Below are 17656 nucleotides of genomic sequence, written 5' to 3' on the forward strand. Positions count from 1 at the left end.
CCCAAGAAGAGAAGGGCTGTGTTAAAAAATGTTTTTAGAATCGGCCTCAGTTCTAAATGGGTTAGAAACGTACGTTGCCATTATGGCAAAAATGTAAAATGCACACAGAGGCTTTATTCTCAGTTCAGTGCCCACCTAACGTCTTCCAGCTCGTAGTAGACGTTGTGGCCGGTGTCTCTGATGTAGATGGCCACATTGGGAGACTCCAGCATCTTGATGCTGAGCTGCTGGGGGAAGGCAGTGACAAACAGAGCCCTCAGCGTGTCCAGGCCTGTCAGCTCACTGGGCAGCGCAATCTGCTTGGTGTCGTCCCCATACTGCAGGTACAACACACCTAACAGAGAGAAAGAGAGAGAGAGATGGTTGTAAATAATAAATAAATACAAACTAATTGACTAGGTTGACTGCTTTGAAACGTTTGAAATACCTGAATATCCATGTCATCGCTAGATGTATTCAGTGTGTCTGCACGTGCGTGTGTGTGTGTGAGTGCATGTGGGTAGGACACGTGTGTGTGTGTGTGTGTGTGTGTGTGTGTGTGTGTGTGTGTGTGTGTGTGTGTGTGTGTGTGTGTGTGTGTGTGTGTGTGTGTGTGTGTGTGTGTGTGTGTGTTAGCCTCGCGTAGCGACACTAATATCACTGCGTGGATATTAGTCTCGTCCCTCTCAGTGTTAGAATATTTTTTCGCAATGTCCCGCCCTTAATGTGAATACTGGGCCTGGTTGGTTATAGCCTGGTTTTAGACGAATCTGGTTGGCCCAGCCATCACCATTTTGGTCGCCAAGCCCATAGGGCCTTTTTGAAACTAGCTCCTCACCACTCACTCTACACACTTGGTGCCGGTGCCGTCTCTATTATTTATATATCTATGCTCAAACCGAGTGCAAGTGCGTAGGGTGAGTGGCGAGGAGCTAGTTTAAAAAAGGTGGATAGAGTTATAAAGGATAGAGTGCGGATGGGGAGCGACAGCCCCGCCCCCTGCTATTAATTTCAATGGAGGTTGCTCAATGGCATTTTGAAGCAGCCGGAAGAACGCTCTACTTCCGCATTTGACCACCAACAGTTGGTGGTCAAATGCAGAAACGCCTGCAGCTGCGCAGGGTTTCCTCATGCTAAATGCAGGGGCCCGTCTGCAGTTCCAGCTTTGACCAGTAGGCTTGACGGCTTCAACATTGGCCAGGCATTCTGTGGGCTTGGCGAAGCCCTCCCACAATTGAGAGGGGCCAGACTTAATCTGCCTGGGGCAATATGCATTGCAAAGGCAGATGGAAGGCTGGCAGCGTGAGGCTACGTGTGTGTATTGGTGTTTACCTATTGGCCTGTCCCTGGTCTGACTGGCAGAGCGAGCCACAGGCAGGCTGGCGCGGGCTTTGGAGCCCCTGGTGAAGGGGGCGGTAGCGGACAGCACCTCTCCCTCAGACATGGTGGCTTCCAGGGACTCCAGCGAGGCCACAGAGAGGGGATCCTGCTGCTCCACCAAGCCCAGGACACCTGCACCGGCAGGGGGGCCCGCAGAGGGCCGGGGGCTCCTCACCTACAGGGCACATAGATGAGATCCTTTCAATCAGTGGTTCCCAAACTTCTTCACGTCAAGGAAAATGTACACTAATTAGCCCGAAAATTATTTTGAAAAGATATGTCAGGGACCCCCATAAGAGAAGATTTATACAGATTTAGCAGTGAACCTGTTTCATTTCAAGGACCCCGCAGTTTGACATGCATTAGTCTACCGACCCCCATTTAATGGAATTTATATCTCTGAGAATTTATATCGTAAAATCAATGTTAATTTAACTCTACATCCAATGTAGTTATTAATTAGTGATGCTCTTGTGAATACTTTATTTATTGGTTAAATATTTCTAAAACCCACAGACAGAAAACTAAATTCCTGAAACAAAATAAAAAAATAGCAAATCTGGGGCGTCCGCTGGCCTAGTGGTCCAGGCGCATGCCACATATAAGGCTCTAGCTTGACCGCTAAATCTTGTCCCCGCCCATCTCAATATTTGCCATTGACAATGAACGGAGAAATTACGTCAGAATTCCGCTAAATATGACGTAAATCAAAACATTAAACGCCATTGACATTGAAGGGAACATTTACGTCATATGTAAACGAGCAAATCAGCCAACCAATCACAGGCAACAGGCATTCTGATTGGCCAGTATAAGATGATGCATGATGATGTATGATGATAAGAGCTGATAATTCCGCTAAATATGACGTAAATTAAACATCAACACATTAAACGCCATTGACATTGAAGGGAAAACTTACGTCATATGTAAACGAGCAAATCGGCTAACCAATCACATGTTAGTGGGTAGCACTTTGGAGATACAAGGTTTCTGCCCGACATCAATGCTAAGATTCTTATCCTGTGAACTTGAAAATGTCAATCTGTATTGTAATCTTATAATAAAGATGCTTTACTCTTAACTCAGATGGTTTGGGGGATCAGAATGTCAGTGCATCACACTTGAGGTGATTCACACCTCAACCATCTACAGTCCAGCGTGTTTAAGAATGTGAAGGATAATGTGTGCCAGCTGTTGTCCTAGTGTGTACGTACATGTATACGTCACGCTAATAATGTCACGTGTTGTATAAATACCTGAACTTTTCTTTTGCAGTGAGGAAAGGAAAGAAAGGAACTCGATGAGATGAGAGCATCCATGCGCCTCACAATCTCACTTAACTCAGTGACAGTGTTTACCCTACATAGGTGTCGGACGGTGACGTTACACAGTATATGACGGACTCATCATAACACTCAAACAACACAGTGGGTAACATACCTCATTTAACACCATGTTTACTCAGCCTGCCATTACAGCTTTCAACCAATACAAACACACACCCACTATACAACCACACATGATGAAAGCACGCTCGTGTGTGTGAGCGTGCACGCACGCGTCGCGCGCACGCATTGATGTCGGCACACATACACACACACACACACACACACACACAGTGCATGTGCACATGTAGGCAAGCTCACACACAAATTGTGCACCCTAGCAGGAGCGTCATGTAAGTTCCCAGTTCCCACAGTAGCCGAGGTACAACCAGGACTCACTTTATATAACAAGTGTCCACATGTCTTCACATCACTTAACAAGACTGTCACATCAGACAGGAAAGGAAGCTCTGAAAAGAGTTCCAGTCAACACAGTAACTGACAAGAGTAAAGTTCCTGTCAAAACAGTAACTGTCAAGGGCTGTGTGCTTGTTCGTGATTTTGTGTGGTCCTATCTCTGTCTGTCTGTCTGTCCGCCTGCCTGCTATCGCAAGTTCGCAACGCATTCTCACTCCCAAGGCGGCAAACGGATGACGGCAATGGACTTTGCAACGATCGGCTCACTCGCCGGTGCCTCTCATGGCCTTGTCTGCTTTTAGACAACGCATCTACATCTTTAGAACTTTTCTTTCACGCTCTTAAGCCCAAACCACACCAAAGGGTCGGGTTGGGACAAAACGTTTTTTAAGGTAAATCACACCAATGCAATTCATTGAGTTTTGAGTTGCATTGGTGTGGTTTACCTTAAAAAAACGTTTTGTCCCAACCTGACTCTTTGGTGTGGTTTGGGCTTCACGTCTTGGGTTTGAGAATGGCACTTCCGCAGTGCGGAGGATGTGACCGAGAAGTCCACAAGCTGACATTTGGTCACTCACATTTGTTCCAAGAAGTCACTATAGGACATTTTGGAAGTGAGAGAGTGTTTGCTGCATACTGTACTGCTGGCAGTATACAGTATTTATTTATTTTTCTATTTTTTTCATTCTTGAGGGTATGCGCGTGACATCATCATCATACCTGGAAGTTATGCGAGAATGTCTACTGAGTGGCAAAAAACTACTTTCTGGCCTTGACAGCCCATACATCCAAAACTATTTGATGGCATTAAATATTTTTTTATAAATAAAATTTACTTACTTACTTAAATGACTTTAAACAACATTAAATTCACTTTGTCACTCACTTTGCCACTCGATCTGCCATTCAATGTATGTATGTGCATACCCTATATTACCACTGCTGGCCTGCTGCAGTCCCCTGTCCCTGCTGACCACTACAGGTCGGTTCGTTGGGGAGGGAGGGTGTAGACCAGCATGCATCTCTTCGGACACCTCACAGTGAGGGGTTTCCCCGGGAGGAGGAAACACACGTGGAGGAATACCGGCCAAGCCCTTATTGGCACTGCAGAGGAAGCACATCCCTGTCTATGTGATGGTGAGCAGGAACTTTACTCCTGCATGTTCTCTCCTCCGTGTCATCAGTGCCCATACCCTAGGTGGGGTTGGCGAAAGGGCCTTTCTGTGTGGAGTTTGCATGTTCTCCCCGTGTCCCCTAGGGTAGGTATAGGTACCCTAACAAAACACATGCAGTGATCCTGGTCTCTAAACTACCTCCACCCGGCCAGCTGGGGCCCCTGATGGAGGGGAAAGGAAGTAAGGAACTGGTTGGAATAACGTGTTTCTTCCACGTGCTACGAAAATTCTCAGAGATATAGAGAGAGAGAGAGAGAGAGAGAGAGAGAGAGAGAGAGAGAGAGAGACAGACACAGACACAGACAGGCATAATGCGAACCAGAGCCCTGCTAGTTGACAGGGCAGAGGAGGATGATTTTGATTTAATTTCGGGGCGGCACATCATCAGGCCCCTGCCATGTGTGTATGTGTGTGTGTGTCACTGTGTATGCGTGCATCACCGCGTGCGTGCGATGGGGGACTGATCTCTGTACACCATTTATTTGATGTTCGCGACCTGACATATGCGTCCAAATATATACCCACACACAAAGAAAAAGTGAGGGCAGAGACACATGCAATGCATACAAAAACACACTCACACAAACACAGAGTCATTACTATTTATGACAGGGTATAGGCCCTTCTCGAGATGCTATGTGACACACTGCACTGAATCGGGCCCCAAGGCAACTTAGGCAAGTAACCCAAACATTCAAACTGTCTCTGCTACGCCGGGCCATGCTGTGGTGGAAAGTAACAAATTACATTTACTCAAGTACTGTTGCGTGAGTATAATCTTGAGGTACTTGAGGAATATTTTCCAATTTTCAATACTTTTACTTCTACTTCACTGCATCTCAGATAGAGGCAAATATTGTACTTTTACCCCACTGCAATTATTTGAAAACTTTAGTTACTACTTTGTATATTCGTATTATCATTACAAAACATACATTAACCACGTGACTTCAGTCCTACAATGCATCACATCATTGATTTTGATATATTTTATTTGAAAGCTTGTGAAATGGGACACTCTGCATAATGACTGCTTTCTACTTTTGGTACTTTAAGTACATTTTGATACCAATACTGTACTTTTACTTTATTTAACTTTATTTTGAATTAAGGACTTTTACATAACAGAGTACATGTACTCTGTTACAATGTTAAAATGTTACAATGTATTGCAGTATTCATACTTTTACTTACAGTAAGTAAAACAATAGATTATGTCATCCAACAATACATATATTTTGGCTTCACCACTGAACACATGCATTGTGATCTGTTAGGCCTCACTCACAGACTGCACACAGTCACTATAATTGATTGCTAAAGGTGATACAGTGAGGCCACACCGTTATTAGAGTCTTGTTTTCTAAACATGGGGATTTCCTTTCAGTGCAGCCACTGTCTAGCCACCCGGCCAATGTCAACATGGACTTGTCAGGACGTGCTGCATCTACCAAAACATTTTAGAAAAGCATCAAGTCTCATCAAGAGAGTATCAACTTGCGGTGACTGGGTTAGAGACTCAATATTTTGCCATCAAAATAACACATTTGCCTATCTAAAATCTAGTTACAGTATCATTATAATGCAACCCTCTTTAAAAACAACAACAACATTGACCTGAGTCACTGACTGGGAGGGGAGAACGTCATGTTTCCAATGTGCGACATTCTTATTTGTAAAACAATGTTAAGTATTTCCGACACATAAAAGGCATTTACTGACTTGAAAGAGGCACATTAGTGTTTAGGGCTGGCACCTCAAAGCATGCTACTGTAATTACAGTCTTGAAGACAGTTTACTATCAAGCCCATGAATGACTGACAAATGCACTATAGGCTCAGATGAAAGGGTGATTATGGTTTGAAGCGCTGCTGCATGTAACAATAACATATTGTAGGAGTGTAGGTGGTTCCAAGTTCCAACCACAAAACACAAGGAATCCGTAAGTCAATAGAATTTGAAAATACTTTGGTTCACATTGGGATCATAAAGGCATATCTAAAGCCCAAACAGCACTATGTGGTTGGCAACTGGTGTGGTTTGGGTTAAGACCCATTGACAAGTTGGTCTGATAGATCTGAATCTGATAGATCCCTTTTAGCCTAAGGCCAGTGGTTTAAACTCATATCAAGGCCCATTATTTTGGGGGGATTTGAGTCACGGACCAAAAACGAAAGAATATGTTGTTATCGTTGGATAACAACATATTATATTCCATGCTGTATTGATGTTCGTACCGTAGGAGAGACAACAGGCAAATGTTGACCAAAATAACAATTATTATTATTCTACATTGTATAATTGTGTAGACTTCTTGCAATGCATGATGTTTAACAATAATTTTACTCTTGAGAGCGTTAAATGAAACGAAAGCGTAAAATGAAATCAAATCGTTGAGTTAAAATGTATAAAACATATAAAACTAACATTGTCAGTATGCAGGTATTGCAACACTGAAAATAACATTCAAGCAGCTAAAACGATCATCTGAGAAGTTAGTCCTTGTCAATTTCATACAGTGTACATACAGTGTATTAAATTGACAAGGACTAACTGTAGTGTAATAGTTATTCAATTCCAGTTTATGGTCAATGGCCTTGCATTCAGACAACCCACTCTATTCACTTAAAGACAGCATAAACCCATGCAGTAGCCACATGCCAATTATAATGGAAACCATGGCACCCCATGGTTTGACACTGCCTGTCATAGGAAACATACATAAGTTCACAAAATAGCATTCTTGCTTACAGTACATGGCGTGCCAAGGGTATATTTGAGGAGCCACTGACCTGCGTGCCAGTGCCCTTTTAGGTTCACATCATTTAATGCAAGCCCTTGTGTACTGTACAATTTAGGAAAGTCAGTTGAGCCACATCCTTAGTCCTAGGACTAAGGATCTGAGAATACAAGCTAAAAATGTGAGTTTACCAGCAACAACAGTGACAAACAACAATGGAAAATCGAATCCCTAGACCAGGGACCTTCAACGGGGGGTCCGGGACCCCTAGGGGGTCCTCCGAGTTACTACATGGGGTCCGCCAAATCTTTGTGTTATTGGAACTTTCTTTTACACCAACCACTTGAACCTTTGCATGACTACAGTATATTGATGGGAACATTAGCTGAAAGTAGCAGATCTACAAGAACACAACGCCTCACGCTGCAAGTCGCAAGAGCTTGTAGATCGGCTGAGGGGGAAGCGTATACTGTTGAGTGAAAGTTTATTAAGTAGTTACTAGTAAGTATTAAGTGGTTAAATGTCTGAAAATAATATAATATTGGATTACTTTGATTCCGGTATCTATTGATAAGAAGTCAAACGGACAATCTGTTTCCACTCATGTCATTTTCATAGCTACACGTGAACTGTCACTTTGCAAGCTTTACAACCCGTTAAACACGCACCACCTGTACCATGACAACACCACAATTATAAATGGACCGGTTATGTAATGTGGTGTTGAGGTTATAGCGATTGACATGTCCTTTGGCAACACAGCTTGTTCATATTAAAGTTATTTTTCAAACAAATCAGTGGGCTTTCTTAAACCTGACAAAGCTACAGTATCTTGTACCTCTCCTAAAGATGACCCACACACTGTATGTATTATATCAGTCATCTTCATCCCAGTCACAACAATTGTCCACATTGTATCATTTTAGCGTGACGAAATTGTTTGTCGCATAATAGCGCCTCGGGTGGTTCTGTGTGGCACGGTCATACTAGCCATTCCACACGTCATAGGCTATGCTATGGCATGGGCCATGGCTTTTGGGCCATGTTCGTGCAGTGTGCCCCGGTGCTTCGACTACTGTCAACATGGGAGCACACACAGCAGCTAATATAATACATGTGCAAAATAAATAAAGGGACGTTCACTGTTTGTATTAACAGAAATGGCCCCAGGAAATCTTTACTAGAAGATTTACCGGGGCAGTTTTACAGATTGCACATGTTAAATGACAGGGAATCCATCACTATAGATCTGCTAGCTTATGTGCAGATGTGTGACTATCTTTGTGCAGACATTGTTGAATGAAAAACGGTCTGGAGATTATTATTAGCTCCCTTTGAAGAACTGCCAACACTGACTCTACTGCCAAGTCAGGACTAGGTAACAATGCTGTTTACTTGAGGTAAAACGTACTGAACATCTCCCTGACACACTTCACCTGACGTAGGGCATACAGTTTGGTTGCACAAGGTGACAGCAGGTAAGACTGAATTCAACTAACCTTAGATGATCACAATTGTCCCTTTTTCACATTGCACAATGTGACATCGTATGATGATAAGACAGCCACAATTGTGCAGTGTGCAAGCAACTTATGAGGTGCATTGAACTTGCTTTTTAAAACGATTGCATGGTAGAACAGAAGTCACATGCACAGTTGAAAAGAACAAGAGTCATTCCCTAAATAACATAACATACAGTATAGTGTGTAATCTAATGAGACAAAACCTGGAGTGACCCCTTCAACTGTGTTAATGAAGTGACACTAACTGAACGTTAATCTGTTTTTCAACCAGAGGGTTGGAACTTGGGACCCCATTAATGGGTCACTCAAAACATCCTGACGGGGTCATGTTTGGGACGGACTTACATGGGTCGAAGCTATGCCAGTCTTGTGTGCCAGGAGAAAAGCATGATGACAGTCTACTTAACAGACTTAATAACAGTGAATGTTGACACACACACACACACATAGTGAAATAAAGCACTGTAATGGTGTTATGACAGCATTGTCACATGCTGTAACTGTAGCAGTCGCCCTTCCAGTAATTTCTCACTGGAGCCACTCCAGAAAGCTGAGCTTCTTCTTCATTACATCAGAGGGCATGGAGTCTTGGCTCTGCTCCTGGCTTGGGCGAATGCCTTGACAATGTAACCTTCAAACCTCATCATCGTAACCTCACACACTAATCCAAAACAAGATTCAACCCACGTTCAGTTAATTACTTAATTTGATCAATAAAACAAAACAGGTGGCATTGTTTTTCCACACCCAGCTTCAACTTGGTCCAGACAACTTTCAAGTAAAACCAAAGCAAGTGATAAAGGCTGTGATGCAGGCGTAATACCGAATATCAGTTTGTTCCTTTGATCTCCAAAAAGCGGTCAGATGCCAAGTTGAGGGCAAGCAGTGACCATTATACGCCCTGTCAGCTTTGGTAGAGTGCCATGGCTTTGAAATGGACCTGGCACAGGTTGCACAGTGAGTATATCCATCTCCTCCGGCACACTACCCCACTAAACACACACGCATGGTTTTATTCATTACAGACAAATGGACAACAGGTGGGGTGAGGAGTTGAAAAAGAGAGGGAGAGGAGATGAAAAGCAGCAGGGTAGTGGCAATAAGAAGAATGAAAGAATGAAAGGAACAGGATAGCATATAGCGGTGTGGGGTAGGAGGTGAGGCAACTGTCTGAGTGGGCGATTACAATACATATAGAGCCTTGTTTTTCAGGCTGGGTGTGGTTTTCGTTATCGTATGTGTTCAATGCTTTTTTTCCCCTCCTGTGATTTACTATTACTACTATTATACCTAATGTTGGTTGGTTTTAGCTTATTTGCAATGCTTAAAGTACAGTGTTTTCACGGTTTGTTTTGGTAGACAGGGCCATTTCTGCAGGGGCAAAACAAACAGTGAAAAACACCAACATACAGCAGAAGTGTCTACACACTAATCCAGTGACTGATAACTGCTGGTGTTCTCAACCTTTTCTGGCTGTGAACCCACTGTCCCACAAAATAAATAATCACCAGGCCACCACCCTACAAGCACTTGGAATGTAGGAGTTGAGGCATTCAATTTAGTTTGACTCACAACAAAATAATAATAGAAGTTCCACCTGGGGGTCCTAAGTCTCCAGAGTAGACCCACAGGTTGAGAAGGAAATGATGGGTAAAAAAAGTATTTATAGTTTTGTTATATAAACACAGGGCAAATTAATTAAGTTATTCACTCACACACGCAGCCCCCGCCCCCCCCCCCCCCCCCCCCCCACACACACACACACACACACACATGCTTATTTCTGGCCCAAAGCCAGCCTCCCCTTCTCTGTGGTTTGCATAGGGGGTTATTATGGAGTTAGGTGTAATTACAACCCCCGCTGCTTAAACTAACCTAGCTTAATTATGATGCGGTGAAAGCGCGGTACAGTCTGTGGGCACTGGGCTCCAAAGCAGCAGTCTGCAAACTCTGCATCCCATAGGCTGAAGAGACAGCCGCGCTGACTTGATTGTCACTCACTACCATAGTCTCCCATGACAACCAACTAGCCAATCACATCACAACCGCGCTTCTTGGCTATGGGATCTATGCTCTTGCCATAAATAATGGAGCCAATATCTTAGCCAATATCTTAGTCAATATGCCCCCCGGGATTCTCCTATCAGCGGCGGAGGGGGAAATTACACACTTGAGATAAGTGGAGCGTTAGGAAATGTTCTCTGTTTACATTGGCCCTGTCTACGCAAACACAATCATATGCACTTTGTAATGTCTGTGGGGAATTATATTGTCTAGTTGTCTACTAGTGTCAAAACCTATTTGAACTTCGTTTCAAAAAAGTTTTCTTTAGTTATTCCACAGAGAATCATTCCAGTATTTTGCTCTTACGACGAAATAATTACGACAAAATATACATGTCTAAACATCAGTTTGATCATTGAGAGCCTACCTGGAGAGATTGTGCAAGTCCCCTGTTTACTCAGTCTTCACAAAGTTTCATATTTATATTCCGTGGTCTTGTGCTGGATAGTAGACGCTCTTATCTCTTTGCGTGTGGAAGTTCCAAGTGTGATTACAAGTTTATTGACAGCAGCAGCGCTTCTCTCTCTCCCTCTCTCTCTCCTCCCTCAGTCGCCCCTCTCTCTCTGCACCCCTCCCCCTAGTTCAGGACTCCCACACTCTGCATGGATCAGGTGCAATATTAATAAATAAACTCCACCTCTCTCTCTCTCTCTCTCTCTCTCTCTCTCTCTCTCTCTCTCTCTCATAACAAACCCCACCTCAGCAAATATGCCTGGTCTTTCCTGTCTGACTTGCTGAGCAGTCCCAGTCCATAATGTTGTGGCATTGCAAAAGTCACTTGTTTACAGAGGGATAGGGCTTCTCCCACATCAAGATCAAAATGTAAATAAATATACAATGTTCATTGTTTACTTCAGTGATTAAAACGATTCAAACGGACTTATTTTTCTATATGAAGTAATGAAATGTCAAATTGCTCTCTCATTGGGATACATGTGAAACATGCGCACTGTACACCTGTTGTCTTCACGTGTGCAGACACGCAGTGACGCAGAGGGTCATTTTCATACACCTGTGGTCTTGTGTGCTAGATATTTGCCTTTAAAGTTGAATGGACTATACTAGTTTACTGAGATCCCTAGAGAATAAGAATACTCCAGGGATTCTAGGCTAACAACTATAGGGTCCCTCAAACATGACATAAACTGTATAGGCCTTACACCATTTTTGGGGTATAGCGCCACAGAGTCTTATACACGCAGCACATCTCACCTAATCCCAACAGCCACCATGTGCCCTGTTGCCCTCCACCATCCAAAGAAATGTAAAAATCACATCCGTGTGAAATGATTGGCGCTCTTATTATCATACTTCATACATCATCTCATTGTGGCCAATCACAATTTGCGTCCTTACTTTTCCGTCTCAAATCTGTGTCTTCAATGTTTGTGTTCACACAAACCCGGAAAGCTGGGCATAGGAGGGGCTAGCAGCCCCTCAAAAATGTACACTTAAAAGCCCTACTTTGTCCTATGATGACAAATAGAGAAAGTAGCTGATTTGCAAGGAAGCTCACAACAATATATGCTGTTCTGAAGAACCTCATGTATAAAATAATGTACAGTATGTGTAGGTTTGTATTTAAACTGGAACCACCATTGGCGTGTAAGCCTGTATATTAATTTATGATTTTGTTTGGACTGCCTTATAAGGCAGTCCAAACAAAATCATAAAACTATAGTTTCATCTTTCAACTGAAGTCTCTTTAGCCCAGCACCCACATGTCGATGTGCGTATTCTACATGCAATCTATATACTGAAAACATAAATCTATTTGCAGGAGTTTTGTACTGTTCAGACCTACAGTATAACGGCGCAAGTAGAAAGCCCTGGGTGACCTCGCTCCAGTGTTCATCGCTTACCTTTTTTCACTGAAAAAAACTGGAGGTTATATAATCCAGTGGCCTAGTTACAGTAGGCCTACCCTCACCATGCAGCCATCATCATGGACCATCAGTGGTATACGTGTCTGAACAAATCGACTATGTATATAATTATCACACGGGTGTGATTTTTGTTTCCAAATGTATTTTTGTACTTGCACAAGCAGAGCATGCAAGTACTGCAATCGGCTGGGTATGTATAGGACCAGGGACCACCATTCTTGATGATGTAACTAAGGTAGGTATGTCGGGGTAAGAATGGTGGTCCCTTATTGGCAGTTGATGGTGACGTAACCATTCAAGGTTGGTATAAGGTCAATATAATAACGGGTCTAAAGGATTTAGAACAGCAGTTGTAATAGACATTAGTTGCAGTACTTGCACCCTCTGCTTGCGCACAAGTAGGCCATGTATGGCCTTCTTGTGTGCAAGGCGCACATTGGTACATTTTAATTAACTATTTAATTATTATTTCAAAACATTCCCAAAAAAAGCAAAACAATCAACAAAAAGATTTGAAAAAATTCTTCAGTAACTTCAGTAACATGAAGAAATAAAGAAAAATCTAAGAAATTCCATGAATTAGGAAAATTGCAGATCTACAAGCTTGTAGATCTGCTATTTTCACTAGTTTCAGGGTCCTGGGAGAATGTCTAATTAATTAGTGTTTTGGGTCGCGGGGTAAAAAGTGTGGGCACCACTGCTATCTATAGGCTATACCTGCTGTCGGACACGTTCCTGGTGGCCCAGGATGATGGCCGCGTGGTGGGGGTACTTGTGCTTCAGGTGGTCCAGGAACACCTCCTTCTTGCGCTCCATCTCCGAGTGCTGCATCGTCATCAGCTCGTCCAGCTGGCCGTCCCTGGAGGAGGAGGTGGAGGAGGCGTGGCGTCGAGGCAAGGTGCTGGGAGAGCGCGGCGGCGCGTTGGAGAGGCCCAGGTCGCTGTTGGAGCGGAAGGTGACGTAGGCCGCCTGCTGCTTCTTCTGGAGCAGACGCTCCGTGCTGCTGCTGTCTGCAGCGGCCGAGGCCACGGAGGAGGGCAGCGACGTTCTGGACAGGGAGATTCCTGGCTCTGGGAGAGAGAGAGAGAGAGAGAGACTTGTTATTGTATTGCAGGGACAGCACGTGCGCTGCTCGGTTCCAATACAAAAATATTTTTATTTAAGAATCCCAGTAGTGATGTAGTAGATGGTGGTGGTGGTGGTGTGTGTGTGTGTGTGTGTGTGTGTGTGTGTGTGTGTGTGTGTGTGTGTGTGTGTGTGTGTGTGTGTGTGTGTGTGTGTGTGTGTGTGTGTGTGTGTGTGTGCTGTTCAATGAGGACATTATCACCTTTACAGTAAAAGCCAGGCTACAGATCCTTCCCACCAAACTCAACCTTTCCCTCTGGTTTCCCTCCACCCATGCACCTCATTGCTTGCATCACACCACAGGGCTCGTTACAGAAACCATGTCACACATTCTGAATGGCTGTTTTGCCTATAAAGGGCTTTACATAGCACGCCACGACAGAATAGTTGATCTCATAACTAAGGACATATCTAAACATTTTGCACTGTCTGTGAGAATGTACAAACATTCCTGTGTCAAACCTTCCATGTTTCAACTCTGTACTGAAAATACTGACATTTTTGCACATCTCTCTGCTAACACACCAGATGTTGTTGTGGTCAATGAAGAGAACAAATCAGTTTTCATTCTTGAAATGGCCTGCACCTTTGACTCTAGCTTAGAGGAAGCCTTTATGACTAAGGTCATTAAGTACCAGCCGCTCCTCCAGACCATCATTGAACTAGGCTATAGGTGCAATCTATATGTGTTTATCTTCGGCAGCCTAGGACATGTACACAGTTTGGTCGTAAGAGGCTTCCAACAACTTGGGATGCCGAAAAAAGCAGCCAAACGGCTTGCGAAATTCTGTGCAATATCTTCCACTATCGGTAGCCGCCAAATATGGCGAAGACGCTGTTACCTGTACCCCTGAAGGGTGTGTGGGTATTTATTTGTTCGGGATTTGCTGACTGCATTCTGTACGGCACCTTGTAAATATTTGTGTCCTTGTATTTGTATCTCTTATGTGGACATAAAGAAATGATTAAAGTGTGTGTGTGTGTGTGTGTGTGTGTGTGTGTGTGTGTGTGTGTGTGTGTGTGTGTGTGTGTGTGTGTGTGTGTGTGTGTGTGAGGAGTCAAGGACGTGGGCACAGTGTGCACTGTGCAATAGAAGTCAATATATATATTCTTTTACAATAAGTTTTATCCCACGATTTTGTAACCCATTTTTCACCCCTGTGTCAATTATCTAATGTGATCCTGGGCTCCACACACTCCCCACCAACCTGGGGAGAGCAACGGACTTGAACTCATGCTTCCTTCATGCGTGAGTGTCCAAGTTGCTAGAAGTCAACATTACAATCACAACATCTCTAGACAGCCGATCATGACCATGAGTAGTAGTCTTTATTACAAAAAGAAAAGAAGGCAGACACAATTTTCTTTGCTTCTATTAGATCTTACATTCAGCTCTACAGAGCAATGTATGACAAAGCTTAAATTTAGAGTTCATTCACATTTAGAAGGAACCAACAGTAAAGGGTCATTCCTCTGACCTAAAATGATCACTTAAGAGGGAAGTACCCGTGTAAGAGGAAGGAAGTGGTGTAGAGGAGAGGTTTTCATGTTTCCGATGCAGAAATTATTTGTTAATGTCACAGAGAGGCCTGGGCCGCTGCCGAGCGTTCTTTAGGGTGTAGTCAGTGTAGCCTACACCACAAGAGAGGGAGCAGGATAATTACTGGTCAGCAAATGAGGCATATTGTTGAGAATATGCTGCCAGGCCCTGGCAGAATAGGTCAATGTTGCTTGAATTTCTTATACCTCAACAAAATTGCAAGAGAGAGAGCAAGACAGAGACAGAGATAGAGAGAGAGAGCAATACAGACAAAGGGTGATAGAAATAGACTAGGAGTCTTTGTATAATCTTGTCTCAAGTCCTGTCATCCAGGTATAGCACAGATTACAGTTATCACAAACACACACCTCCTCCATATAATACACGTCAGGCCCACAGTTACGGCACGCATCTGCATTTTACCTATCATTTCTTTCTGTGGAACAGTGGTGTGGTTGTGGTTAATTGTGGTTTTGGCTTTATGTCATTTTGACCCCTGGTGTAATTCTGCTGGAGGTTACAGCCACTGGATTGTTCTTTGCATATTTAGTTTTATGATTAAACAAATGAAATAAAACAGTCAAACATTTCCCCCACCATTTATTATATTAACTTTACGGTATACAATAATAACTATTACGGTATATTGCACATATACTGGTATTTATGTGATGTTTCTGCATAACTGTGTGTTTAATCAAACGTTACAGGTGTAGATATAAATGCTGGTGTAGCCATTTAGTTAATTAAAAAGTAAAAAATAAAGCTGATTTTATCTGTACACGGTCATACTCCTTTCCGGACAGAGATAAACAAGAGGTCTTTCATAGAACAGGAGCCCTTTCATTGTTCAAGCCAAGGTCACTTTATGGGAGAGAGAAACAGTGTTTATATGAAACACTTTTTTCTCTCCAAACACGAGAAAAATGTCAAAACAGGAAGAGTGATAACAGAATTCAAAGAAAATTTGACAGAGAACTATGCATTCATCCTATAGGCCTATATTCCTCTATGAAGGGTTGCCCATAGCGCACCTGCAGGCTGAACAATTAATCATTTACAATATTACTAATATGCCAGGCCAGATATTGTCGCTGGTTAGCCAATTTTGGCCTTTATTGTACAGTAGGTGGGAGAGAGAAAACCTATGATCTGAATAGTCATTCTAATTTATACGTTCTCACATTGGGCTAACTTCTAGCAATTGAAGCCATAATAGCAAAATGAAGCATGAAGACCCTCTCCTGAAGGACCCTTGGCGCTTCACGGACCCCACCGCCCCCACAGACACTGCTGTAGGGAGTTCAGAACGCGTCTCACTTATGGGAGCTTTACTGCACATGGACTTCAGCTATAGTGACCACTAGACCATGTCATTGTTCATTGCTTCCTCTTCACTCTCCATTAAGCATTAAGCAACAAAACAAGCACCATGCTGGTGGCCCAAAAACTACTTCACTGTGTAGCACAGTGAATCATACCCAGACACACCCATGGTGTCCACACAAAAACACACACTCGATGGGTGTACACTTGTCCCCTTGCTCGGTAAATTCCCTTCCAAAAACCTTTACTGTATGTCAGTGGTAAACCGAGTCTAAACATGCATCCTGTATTTCCTATGAGCCTGTGAGGATAATGCGGGCCTATCAGCATGTTTTCCTGTCTCCATGCACTAGCTGTTGAGAGAGAGCATGAAATAATACGATTTGAAATAGCATTGTTATGTTATTATTAGTAGAGCCACTTTATGTATCCATTTATAACTCTGCAACTCTATAAGTGTACATTACAAACAGAATGGGTCCATTTGGCCGCACGCACGCACAATACATGCACAATACACTGGTTTGCACATTGTTGTACAGCCTAAGTAAGTATGTGGTGGAACTAAATAATGACTATAGTCTAAATGCCAGGCATGTTGTCTGAGGCAGGCTGAGAGAATAGCCCATGCAACTACTATTTATCACTGTGCTGGTGGTGAGTGACGCCAATCACATTATGTGGTGTCTTACACTCATAGAGCTGCAAGCTGAACACGCACACACGCTGACACACTGCACGCACGCTGAAGAAGTCAACATTTATTTTGTGTTACTGTGTTTATTAAACTGACTTAATTAAAAATGTCCTAAATTTGCAGTAGCAGAATACACAAATTAAATTAGAAATGAATAGTTCTCATATTATTTTCTTCTGTATCAGCTATGTCACTAAAACGGAATATCTGGAGGCAAACATTATTTTCAAATCATGTCATCTTTCTTGGTGCACGCAAGCACGTACACATTCCCAGTTCCCCACGCACCAACCCCCTCCTCCATGCATGCCCCACACATGCACTAACAGCCACACACACACACAAACACACACACACACACACACACACACACACACATACACACACACACACACACACACACACACACACACACACACACACACACACACACACACACACACACACACACACACACACACACACACACACACACA

The 17656-nt window shown here is 43.2% G+C and overlaps 1 protein-coding gene across 1 annotated transcript in view; it reads right to left on the reverse strand.

Moving 5' to 3' along the window:
* The window catches only part of LOC308325605 (uncharacterized protein), an 80077-nt gene that overhangs the window by 43006 nt on the left and 19415 nt on the right, over positions 1-17656 (reverse strand). The window contains exons 2-4 of the mRNA XM_080778145.1: positions 13210-13562; positions 1312-1534; positions 136-334 (exon numbers count right to left, since the gene is read on the reverse strand). Of these exons, the coding sequence (XP_080634271.1) occupies positions 136-334; positions 1312-1534; positions 13210-13329 (542 nt within the window). The 5' untranslated portion in view covers positions 13330-13562. The remainder of the gene's footprint in view (positions 1-135; positions 335-1311; positions 1535-13209; positions 13563-17656) is intronic.

The sequence above is a fragment of the Protomyctophum bolini genome (genome assembly GCF_963924005.1).
Source record: "Protomyctophum bolini genome assembly, chromosome: 12".
NCBI lineage: Eukaryota > Metazoa > Chordata > Actinopteri > Myctophiformes > Myctophidae > Protomyctophum > Protomyctophum bolini.